The sequence below is a fragment of the Salvelinus sp. IW2-2015 genome, linkage group LG11 (genome assembly GCF_002910315.2).
Source record: "Salvelinus sp. IW2-2015 linkage group LG11, ASM291031v2, whole genome shotgun sequence".
In the NCBI taxonomy this organism is placed as follows: Eukaryota; Metazoa; Chordata; class Actinopteri; order Salmoniformes; family Salmonidae; genus Salvelinus; species Salvelinus sp. IW2-2015.
Genome location: NC_036851.1, coordinates 27435533 through 27448122, shown reverse-complemented (window position 1 = coordinate 27448122; position 12590 = coordinate 27435533). Strand labels below are relative to the sequence as shown.

The following is a 12590-nucleotide window of genomic DNA, read 5'->3' as shown; positions in this document are numbered from 1 at the left end:
TAGGTGGGACAGTGGGCTGGGGGTGTAGGTGGGACGGGGGGGGACAGGTGGGCTGGGGGGTGTAGGTGGGACGGGGGGGGACAGGTGGACTGGGGGTGTAGGTGGGACGGGGGGGACAGGTGGGCTGGGGGTTGTGTGGGCGGGGGGGGACAGGTGGCTGGGGGTGTAGGTGGGACGGGGGGGACAGGTGGGCTGGGGGTGTAGGTGGGACGGGGGGCCTTACATTTGTTGCTGTTGACAGCCCTCCTGACTCTCTTTCATCCCCCGCCTCTTTCATGCCTTCCTTGAGATGGCATGGAGTCCAGTCATACACCTGCTCTCACTCCTCCCATCCCTTCTTTTTGTTCCTCTATGAAGTGATTGGCCTAGTTTAGCCACCTGACCACTCTGATGGGATTGGCCTAGTTTTCAGCCACCTGACCACCTCTGATGGGATTGGCCTAGTTTCAGCCACCTGACCACCTCTGATGGGATTGGTGTTAATATTTGATGCCTGTGTTCTGTGTTGGAACGATTCCTTCCATGTGTGGGGTGTGCTCAGAGACAAGGTCGGTGTGACACATTTGCCACAGAGTTTGACCTGGAGGCTGAGGAGTATGTGCCGCTGCCTAAGGGGGACGTCCACAAGAAGAAAGAGATTATCCAAGACGTCACGCTACACGACTGGATATTGCCAACGCTAGACCCAGGTACACACACACAGTCTCGCCTAGACCACAGGTAACACACACCGTCTCCCCTAGACCACAGGTACACACACACACAGTCTTCCCTAGACACAGGTACACACACACCGTTCCCTAAGAGAACACAGGTACACACACACACGTCTCCCTAGACCAAGGTAGTACACACACAGTCTCCCCTAGACCACAGGTACACACACAGTCTCCCCTAGACCACAGGTACACACACACAGTCTCCCCTAGACCACAGGTACACACACACAGTCTCCCCTAGACCCTGATTCAAGTGAATATKAGACTGCACTGCAGATATACACTTAAAAAATAACTATTGATTGAAAAAGAATTATGCACAAACAAAGACACACTTGATCTTTGGTTGTTAAAGTGAGGTTCCTGTCCTCTCAGGGAGGTCAAGATATCCTGTCTATGATGGGACAGCTGATGAAGCCCAAGAAAACAGAGATCACAGGTAAGACCTGAAGCACGTAACCTAACTTTTTAAAACCCACAACCCTAGTTCTATCCTTGTAGTAATAGCAGCTTGTACTTTCAAAACCCCAACCCCTCCCCCAATAAGCATCATTCAAAAGAACCCCACCCTTTCTTCTCTGTCCTTGCCTTTTGATTGGCTCCCTTGCTTGATCCCTGGCTCTTCATTGACTCTTTATGCTGTACATTAGACAAGCTGCGAGCTGAGATCAACAAGGTGGTAAACCGCTACATTGACCAGGGTGTGGCTGAGCTGGTCCCCGGGGTGCTGTTTGTGGACGAGGTGCACATGCTGGACATCGAGTGTTTCACCTACCTGCACCGAGCTCTGGAGAGCACCATCGCACCCATCGTAGTATTCGCCTCCAACAGGGGAAACTGCCTCATCAGGTGGGTGTGTGTGTGCTAATGTGCATGCATGTGATTTCCTCTCCCAGTCAGTTTGAATGTGAGTTACTCTGACAGTTTGTTTTGGAAGTTATACAAATAAATAAAGTTGCACACTCTAATTATGCTCCCAAACATGTAAGTCTTATAGCAGCCTATTACCCTGTTTACTAACCTTTCTGTTGTGTGGTTGGCTGGTTATCAGAGGGACAGAGGACATCAGCTCTCCCCATGGCATTCCCCTGGACCTGCTGGACAGAGTCTTGATCATCCGCACCATGCTCTACACACCGCAGGAGATGAAGCAGGTGTGTGTGTGTTATCATGTCTGAGATGGCATTCCTACATATGAAGTGTGTGTGTGAGTGATGGTATGTTAATATATGAAGTATGTGGTCACTGTGGCGTGATGCTGACGGCGTGTGTGTGTTCTCTGTAGATCATTAAGATTCGTGCTCAGACTGAGGGGATCAACATCAGTGAGGAGGCCCTCAGTCACCTGGGAGAGATCGGAACCAAGACCACACTCCGGTAACACTCACCAGTCGGTTACTCTGTGCATGTGTGCTCACTCCACTGTCTCTAGTGCAGGGGTCTCCAACAGGTCGATCACAAGCTATGAGTAGCTCGCAGGCCAGCTATGAGTAGCTCGCAGGCCAGCTATGAGTAGCTCGCAGGCCAGCTATGAGTAGCTCGCAGGCCAGCTATGAGTAGCTCGCAGGCCAGCTATGAGTAGCTCGCAGGCCAGCTATGAGTAGCTCGCAGGCCAGCTATGAGTAGCTCGCAGGCCAGCTATGAGTAGCTCGCAGGCCAGCTATGAGTAGCTCGCAGGCCAGCTATGAGTAGCTCGCAGGCCAGCTATGAGTAGCTCGYCTAATAATTTACTTTCAGAATTGTTTAAAGAAATAGTCGTGTGTGATCCTTTCAGCACCGTTTTGATTGGGACAGCGCCATCGCGCGGATTTGCGACTAGCGTGGTGTACTCTTGATAAATCACTCAATGTCAGATTTTTGTTTTCATTGAATCTCAGTTTGGATATTTGGTAACAATTAGGCTGGGAAAATGTTAGCTATGTTGAGATGAGTCCTAATGATTATCTTTATTATATATAGTTTGCTCACATATTAGCTGATCAAAACATTTTGCTAGCATGTTATGTAGCTTAAGAGAAAATTCCATCCCAAAACTTGCCCAGCCAGAGATCAATTAACCAAATGTACAGATGGAGATTAATTKAAACAAAATTGCATTGATTGATAATCAGACATGTCACAGGCAGTTGGTCGGGAGAAGGACGGGCTACTACATGAGTGAAGATCAAAGTCCACTTGTTAAAGGAAAACTCCACCCAAAAACCATATTTTGGTGTTTGTTTCATTAGTCTATTGTTGGCATAGTCACAAACTGTTTTGCTTGTCAGCAATCAAGTTTTCAAGATAGGTAACGCTCAAAATACAGAAATCATCCCTGTATGGAGATGATTCTTTTTAAAGTTACATACAGTATCTTGTAAAAGAATGGAATTAAGAAATATAGAAATGTTAGAACGAGCAATGTCAGAGTCCGGCGTATAAATATATGTGATGGAATGTGTACTATATATTCTATCCATCCTGTCAATATCTGAAGAATACATAGAATAGTATATGTACAGCAATAGTTGAATAGGATGGACTTGACTAGAATACAGTATATACAGTGCATTCGGAAAGTATTCAGACCCCTTGACTTTTCCCATATTTTGTTACGTTACAGCCTTATTCTAAAATGAATTAAATTATTTTTTCCCCCCATCAGTCTACACACAATACCCCATAATGACAAAGAAAAAACAGATTTTTAGACATGTTTGCAAATATATAAAAAAWTTWAAACAGATACCCTATTTACATAAGTATTCAGACCGTTTGCTATATAACTCGAAATTGAGCTCAGGTGCATCCTGTTTCCATTGACCATCCTTGAGATGTTTCTACAACTTGATTGGAGTCCACCTGTGGTAAATTAAATTGATTGGACATGATTTGGAAAGAAACACACCTGTCTATAAAAGGTCCCACAGTTGACAGTGTATGTCAGAGCAAAAACCAAGCCATGAGGTCGAAGGAATTGTCCGTAGAGCTCCGAGACAGGCTTGTGTACCAAAACATTTCTGCAGCATTGAAGGTCCCCAAGAACACAGTGGCCTCCATCATTCTTAAATGGAAGGTGTTTGGAACCACCAATACTCTTCCTAGAGCTGGCTGCCCGGACAAACTGAGCAATCGGGGGAGAAGGCCCTTGGTCAGGGAGGTGACCAAGAACCCGGTGGTCGCTCTTACAGATCTCCAGAGTTCCCCTGTGGCGATGGGAGAACCTTCCAAAAGGACAACGATCTCTGCAGCACTCCACCAGTCAATCCTTTATCGTAGAGTGGCCAGCCACTCCTCAGTAAAAGGCACATGACCGCTTGGAGTTTGCCAAAAGGCACCTAAAGACTCTGACCATGAGAAACCAGATTCTCTGGTCTGATGAAACTAAGGCTGAACTCTTTGGCTGGAATGCCAATGGTCACATCTGGAAGAAACCTGGCACCATCCCTACGGTGAAGCATGGTGGTGGCAGCATCATGCTGTGGGGATGTTTTTCAGCGGCAGGGACTGGGAGACTAGTCAAGATCGATGGAAAGATGAACGGAGCAAAGTACAGAGAGATCCTTGAGCGCTCAGGACCTCAGACTGGGGCGAAGGTTCGCCTTCCAACAGGACAACGACCCTAAGCAGACAGCCAAGACAATGCAGGTGTGGCTTTGTGACAAGTCTCTGAATGTCCTTGAGTGGCCCAGCCAGAGCCCGGACATGAACCCAATCGAACATCTCTAGAGAGACCTGAAAATAGCTGTGCAGCGACGCTCCCCATCCAACCTGACAGAGCTTGAGAGGATCTGCAGAGAAGAATGGGAGAAATTCCCCAAATACAGGTGTGCCAAGCTTGTAGTGTCATACTCAAGGCTGTAATCACTGCCGAAGGTGCTTCAACAAAGTACTGAGTAAAGGGTTTGAATACTTATGTAAATGTGATATCGGTTTATTTATTTTTTATAAATTTGCAAAAATTACTACAAACCTGTTTTTGCTTAGTCATTGTGGGGTAGTGTGTGTAGATTGAGCGGAGGGAAGCGATTTAATACATTTTAGAATAAGGTTGTAACGTAAATATATTTGGAATAAGTCAAGGGGTCTGAATACTTTCCGAATGCACTGTACATATGAAATGGCTAAAACAGTATGTAAACATTAGACGTGGAACACTGGTCACTTTAATATGTGCATAGGACAGCAGCCTCTAAAGTGCAGGGTTGAGTAACCGGGTGGTAGCCGGCTAGTGACTAAAGTTCAGGACGGTACTGGGTGGAGGCCCGGCTTGTGGTGACTATTTAACAGTCTGACAGCCTTGAGATGGAAGCTGTTTTCCAGTCTTTCTGTGTCAGCTTTGATGCACCTGTCCTGACCTCGCCTTCTGCATGATAGAGGGGTGAACAGGGCGTGGCTCGGGTGGTTGATGTCCTTGATGATCATTTTGGCCTTCCTGTGAGAGCGCGTCCTGTTTTCTGTCTAAATGTAACATAGCCTACTTCAATATAATCATTCATTCATTCATGCCATTACACAGCATCCGAGTCATTCATGCCGTTAAATGCAATCAAGCATTTTACCATTATGTATTAGACCAGCACGGGTGGTCGGCCTCTACCGCAAACTGTCCAGTATCAGACACCTCAAGCTCCTGGCTTCTATCAAATCAAATCCACATTGACATTATCCCTAGTTAGTCACAATTGGCTTAAAAAAAAAAACGTAACACTGTCAATTAATTTCCAGCAATATTGCCCCTGTATGTGTGTCATAGGAGGTTGGTGGCACCTTCATTTGGGAGGACGGGCCCATGGTAATGGCTGGAGCGGAATAGTTGGAATGGTATCAAATACATGGTTTCTATGTTTTGATGCCATTCCATTTGCTCTGTTCCAGACATTATTATGAGACGCCCTCCCCTCCACAGCTTCCACTGATGTGTGTAGCTACTTCTGGGTAGACAGAAATACTTTCCCCAAAACCTTCTCATTTAAATGTTAAGTGCAAGGTAGGCTTTCCTGGCAGAATTACACTGAGTATACCAAACATTAGGAACACCTTCCTATTATTGAGTTGCACCCCCCTTTGCCCTCAGAACAGCCTCAATTCGTCAGGGCATGGACTCTACAAGGTGTCCAAAGCGTTCCACAGGGATGCTGGCCCATGTTGACTCCAATGCTTCCCGCAGTTGTCAAGTTGGCTGGATGTCCTTTGGGTGGTTGACCATTCTTGATACACACGGGAAACTGTTGAGTGTGAACGTAGTCCCGTGTGGCTCAGTTGGTAGAGCATGGCGCGTGCAACGCCAGGGTTGTGGGTTCATTCCCCACGGGGGGACCAGGATGAATATGTATGAACTTTCCAATTTGTAAGTCGCTCTGGATAAGAGCGTCTGCTAAATGACTTAAATGTAAATGTAAAAACCCAGCAGAGTTGCAGTTCTTGACACAAACCGATGTGCCTGTCACCTACTACCATACCCCGTTCAAAGGCACTTACATTTTTTGTCTTGCCCATTCACCCTCTGAATGGCACACATACACAATCCATGTCTCAATGCTTAAAAATGTTCTTTAACCTGTCTCCTCCCCTTCATCTACACTGATTGAAGTGGATTTAAAAAGTGACCTCAATAAGGGATCATAGCTTTCACCTGGATTCACCTGGTCAGTCTGTCATGTTTTGTATACTCAGTGTATATCATGATTATTTGTATCAATCGGGTGGGCTTTTGTTTTGCAAGCTGTGTCATGGCATATGCAGCAGCAAAAACATCACTAGACCAGCAAATTCTTCTCTTGCAAAATGCACAATTAAAGGGGTATTAATACTCAAATCTGAATTTGTTCTTTTTGTTTCAGCACGCAAAAATGATACTCATGTGATTTAAGCATTGACATGGACTCCAAACATCCAATTTCATTGTTTCTCTATGAATAGTTGTGATTTTGAGTGAAAATCCCCCCAAAAATCCCCAAACCAGGAAAAATAACACAGAGAAAATGGAATTTGGGAAAATACAAAGTGCCTATTTGAATGCTAGGGGAAAAATTGAGTAGCTCTTGACATATTTCATAATTCTAAAGTAGCTCTCATGCTAGAAAAGGTTGGAGACCCATGCTCTGTGTGTGTGTGTGCGTATTGACTCACCGACCCCTCTCCTCTGTCAGGTATGCGGCACAGCTGCTGACCCCAGCCAGTCTGTTAGGCAGAGTCCAGGGGAAGGAGGGAGTAGAGAGGGAGCAGGTGGAGGAGATCAACGAACTCTTCTACGATGCCAAGTCCTCCGCTAAGATCCTCCAGGACCAGCAGCACAAGTACATGAAATAAAGAACTATCCTCCACTCCCTCCACCCTTCTCTACATCCCTCCATCCTCACTTTCTACCACAAGGCTAGCATCAAATGTTTGTAAACCCTGACAGTCTCTTTTTCTCTCCTCGTTCTCCTTCATGTAAAGTTCATCCTGCTCTTTCTTGTTTCTCTCATTCTAGCCTTCCTCTCATCCTTTTGTTCAGAGCCCCCCTCAAGCTGCCCCATCTGTGCCTCATCCACTGTAGTAGTTTGTTACGTTCAGATAAATACATTGTTTTAAAGGTTCTTTGCATGTTAATAAAATTAGATTTTTTCAATAAAAAGGAACTTGATATTTGTCATTGTTGCTTTCAGACTCATCAGATACACTAGCTAGAGTTAACTGATACAGGACTGGGAATGACAAAGAGATGCTCCTTAGCATAATGAGAACATCCACTTCTAAATGAACAGCGCCAATATGTATTTTGGGGATTTTTTAGTGATATCCAAGTGATATCCAATTGGTAGTTAGTCTTGTCCCATCGCTGCAGCTCCCATACGGACTCGGGAGAGGCGACGGTTGAGAGCCATGCGTCCTCTGAAACCGAAGTCAGCGTGTGTGCGCCCGGCCGCCACAAGAACTCAAGAGCGCGATGGGACAAGGACATCCTAGCCAGCCAAACCCTGCCCTAACCCGGACAACGCTGGGCCAATTGTGTGTCGCCTCATGGGTCTCCCGGTCGTGACAGCCTGGATCGAACCCAGATCTGTAGTGACGCCTCTAGCACTGCGATGCAGTGCCTTAGACTGCTGCGCCACTCGGGAGGCCCAACTCAAATATATTCACACACAACCAATACAGCCTACTCAACTGACATCCAGTTAATGCCCACTTAAACTCCTTTCTTAACAATCAGACTCCTGACAGAATGAGGGTTCAAGCTTTTTATTAAAGTGGAGAAATACTTGACCATAAGGCCCATTCAGTCACACAAGTGTGGTTTTAAATATAGGCCAGGCTGGAGTATAAGAAGTGGCTTTACTGCTTCTGCTACTTCTTGATTTGTCGAGCCTGGGACTTGTTGAAGGCAGTCTCTCTCCCTGAACGCACTCCACTGAACACAGAAGGGGCGACTTTACCCGCACGCTCTGTGAACACAACACAGATCCATCCATCACTCCGACTGTAGCTACTTGACTTCAAAGAGCTATGTAATACAGTAGATATGGATAAACATCCATAGTTCATGCAGCAGGGAGATGGGCAGTGTGTTTGACAGTCCTCAACTGCGCTGTATATGGAGTGGAAACTTCATCACAGTAAGTAACGCCCCCTCTACTCACTAACTCCCTCTCTTGTTCAATAACACTGGCTTTGATTAGAAAGGCAGCCCAATTCTGATCTTTTTTCTCTCACTAATTGGTCTTTTGACAGATTAGATCTGATGTGAAAAGATCTGTGATTGGTCAAAAGAACAGTTAGTGGAAAAAATATCAGAATTGGGCTGCCTGTCTAAACGCAGCCCAGGTATGTATGTACATATATGTACACATATATGTAAACTTATTTCCAATATTAAAGGGGCAATCAGCAGTTGCTACATCCATTATTGGACTTAATTAATATGTACCCATTGATTCCTCGAAGAATATAACTTAGAAATGCCTCAAGCTTAATTCAACTGTCATATCCCATAATAACCCGTAATAAGTTGTTTTATTAAAATGTTTGTAAACAAATAAATGCAAACAAACACCATATAGCCTCAACACGATTCAATCTATAATTTCGATAAGTATAGCCAGTCCGTGCATCYATAGCTCTGTATATGAATTGAGATTTGTTACATTTCTCCAGCCCCATCCCTCAACCTTTTTACGGAAACGGGTGGGGAGTATATTTTGTTATAGTTTCAACTGTTGATTGCCGCTTTAAATCCGCAACMAAAATGACAAACAGATTTCAGAGGTTTTTAAACATGTACTCCTAGCCCGTAGACTTAACCCCTAACCCAGGGTTTCCCAAACTCCGTCCAAAGGGTGCACATTTTTGTTTTTGCCCTAGCACTACACAACTGATGAAAATAATCAGCTAATCTTCATTCTTTGATCATTTTAATCAGTTGTGTTAGGGCAAAAACAAAAATTGCACCGAGTTTGGGAAACGTTTCCCTAACCCCATTGTCACGCCAATAAAAGCGGCACTCTGCTCACCGCACTCATCCATCACTTCTATGGTCTTGCCCTTCAGCTTTCCTTTAGCGCTCAGCTTATCCTTCGCTCCGATCAGATCCTCCTCGCACACCTCAGGACGCTTCAGCTGTCCCTCCTCCCCCTCTTCAGGCTGGAGAAGAAGAGAGGGAAGAAATGGAATGCCGAAGAAAGACAGCTGAAGAAAAGTTCCCATGTAGAGTTCTCCAGTAGGTTTACTAAGCAGGAACTTTCTAGGCAAGTTTCAGTGAGATCATGTCATAACTCTACATGTYCCTCCCTAGTCCAGCACTGTAGTCTTACCTGAGACATGGTGACTGACTGTGAAGTAGTGGATGATCCTCCTGGATACTGTTGTGGTCAGAATGACTGCTGCGCTCTCTTTCTCCCTCTCTGCAGTGCAGGCCAACACACACACTGTAACTCTCCAGTGAGCTATAACTCTGTCTGCAGGCCCAGTAGATGACTCAGTGGGTCAGTGGACTCCTCCCTTCTTTCTTCTCTCATGTTCTCTGGGTCTGTTTGTTCTCAGGGTGGTGTATCATTAGGGAGTGAATGACGTGATCTGCTCTACAGTTGGAACGATCTTGCCTTCTTTTAAAGCAACTCCTCAAGGACGAATAAAAGATCACAAATCAAAGTCTAAAACTCAACTCCTCCTCCACTATGACAACATTCTGTCATGGCCCTCCTCCTTTTCTCCTGTCACTAGGCCAAAATTGAAATGAGATCAAGACTTCTTTCTGTCCTCAACAATAACAACCTAAGGCACCAATCTAACCCTTACACTCATCAATGGATAGAAGAAACCCTACAGTCAAACAGAGCAACACTTTACCATGCATGTCCATATCTCAATCATTCAATGGACAAACAAATAACATGGGCAGAGAAACAACTTACATGGCAACAGACGTATGTGTCATTCCCTCCCCTTCCTTCCTCTGTTCTGTCATTATGTCATTATTCTGTTCCTCTTCAGAAAAAAAGGGGGGGGGGGGGCTGACATATAAAACCTAGTAGGATCTTTAATTAACATTGTGAATCATGGAGAGAACAGCTGGAGCTACAGAAGGCTGTTTCCACCTTACATCTCCCTCTAGTCATTTGAGAGCCAATACAATATACTCATGTTATCATTCTCAGTGCTGCTAGGCAATGGTTTTCAAAGGTGGACCCTAGCTTCACTAAATATGAATGAGATCATTCAGTGGAGATAGCTTCCTGGGATTAAACAAATGACACAACACAGGAAATATAAGAAAATCAGTTTATAATTTTATGAGTTTCAAAAGCAATAACTTTTAAAAATGATCATTCTGTAAACATATTCACATTGGAAACATCCACAAACCAATAATAACCATTTACATTTTTGATTGTTTCATGAGAAACCCCTTTAGTTTACATTAACGACCAACACTTATTTTCAACATGAGCAACAGGGATGTAAAATCAAGTGTAATCGATATAGTGAACGAGAATGACAGCCCTGAATGAAAAACCAAGCTGATGTGGAATGTGAAAACGGACACATAAATAACAGGGAATGTCTCAAACATGGCACATTTTGTTTTTCAACAAAACCAACCTGAACCATATACAGAACTAACAAAAAGGTAATATTACATTTAACAAAACTTCTTCAGCTTTGCCTTCAGTACCGTTCGTTTTTTAGATATAGCATTAGTGTATCATATTATCCTCAAAAACATTACATAAATAAAAACAAGACATGTTTTAGCCTGCTCAAAGCCATCTACAGAATGCTTCCGAGCATAGTTTATATTTAATCTTTAGAAATACCTGTAAAAACATACGTTTATACTTTGATCAAGCTGCAATRTACAAGAGGGTAAAATGAGGACAGACAGGTCCTCAACAATCTATAAAAATATTTGTATGAACCGAGATGTCAATAATTGTCAGGACCATCTTATAACGCTGTCGTACACCCCATGGCCACAGAACGAGTGACTTACTATACTACACACAACTAAAGTGACAATCATCATAGTCATCATAAAGACAAAAGGTTAAGAACAGCCTAACCCCTTGAGAATAGGATGCATTTAAAATGCAATGAATCACAATCCAATGGCCGATTTCACAGAGATTAAGACTAGTCCTGGACTAAGAACAACTTTCAATGGAGAATCTTCATTGAACATGCTTTTTAGTCTAGGACTAGKCTTAATCTGTGTGTTGGAAACCGGACCCAAACGTCTGAGCTGCTATTTATATTCAAGAAGTCAGTCAAATTGATAACATAGCCCTGTAGACCAATGTAAAAACCTAGCTGTGATAGTGCAAATGTCTCCCCACAATAGGTGCCGTTTGTTATTCACATTATTCATATTTTTACTGTTTCACAATGAGGGGTGAACTAGTACCTAAACAGGACTCCAGATGTATTTTGTTGACATACTTTACCTTGGGTGTTCATTATACCCTGAATAGCTCAGTCATGGATGGATGAAAAAGAATTCCATCATGACTCCATACAATTATCTTGTGCTTTTCAATTCCCCTCCACTATGTATCTGATCGTACACAAACAAATGGTAAACAAACACATACAGTGCCTTCAGAAAGTATTCACACCACTCCTTGACTTTTTCCACATTTTGTGGTTCTGTAAGGCTCAGTTGGTAGAGCATGGTGCTTGCACCGCCAGGGTTGTGGGTTCGTAAAATGTATGCATGACTAAGTCTGCTAAATGTCATATATTATTATGGTTGTGTTACAGCCTAAAATGAAAATGGATTAAATTTAGATGTGTCACTGGCCTACACACAATACCACATAATGTCAGAGTGGAATTGTTTGAATAAAAAAAAATATATATGTAAAATTCTATGCTGAAATGTCTCGAGCCATTAAGTATTCAACCCCTTTGTTATGGCAAGCCTCAATAAGTTCAGGAGTACACATTTACTTAACAAGTCACATAATAAGTTGCATTGACTCACACTGTGTGCAATTAAGTGTTTAACATCATATTTGAAAGATTACCTCATCTCTGTACCCCACACATACAATTATCTGTAAGGTCCCTCAGTTGAGCAGTGAATTTTAAACATATTCAACCAGGGAGGTTTTCCAATGCCTCACAAAGAAGGGCACCTATTGGTAGATGAAAAAAACAAAAAACAGCAGACATTGAATATCCCTTTGAGCATGGTGAAGTTATTAATTACACTTTGGATGGTGTATCAATACACCCAGTCACTACAAAGAAACAGGTGTGCTTCCTAACTCAATTGCCGAAGAGGAAGGAAACCGCTCAGGGATTTCCCCATGAGGCCAATGGTGACTTTAAAACAGTTACAGAGTTTAATGGCTGTGATAGGAGAAAACTGAGGATGGATAAACAACATTGTAGTTACTCCACAATACTAAC

At 43.7% G+C, this 12590-nt stretch overlaps 2 protein-coding genes across 2 annotated transcripts in view; one reads left to right on the top strand and one right to left on the bottom strand.

Moving 5' to 3' along the window:
- LOC111970107 (ruvB-like 1) overlaps window positions 1-7227 on the top strand; it is a 14459-nt gene extending 7232 nt beyond the window's left edge. Inside the window, 7 exon segments of the mRNA XM_023996624.2 lie at window positions 542-662; window positions 665-689; window positions 1079-1158; window positions 1370-1568; window positions 1771-1873; window positions 2005-2096; window positions 6851-7227. Coding sequence (XP_023852392.1) covers window positions 542-662; window positions 665-689; window positions 1079-1158; window positions 1370-1568; window positions 1771-1873; window positions 2005-2096; window positions 6851-7010 — 780 coding nt within the window. The 3' untranslated portion in view covers window positions 7011-7227.
- Window positions 7228-7906: 679 nt separating this feature from the next.
- On the bottom strand, window positions 7907-9802 carry mustn1a (musculoskeletal, embryonic nuclear protein 1a). Its single transcript, XM_023996622.2, has 3 exons — window positions 9491-9802; window positions 9191-9320; window positions 7907-8125 (listed from the first exon to the last, which is right to left on the bottom strand). The coding sequence occupies exons 1-3, from the start codon at window positions 9497-9499 to the stop codon at window positions 8028-8030; spliced, it is 237 nt and encodes a 78-aa protein (XP_023852390.1). The 5' UTR covers window positions 9500-9802; the 3' UTR covers window positions 7907-8027.
- Window positions 9803-12590: the final 2788 nt, after the last annotated feature.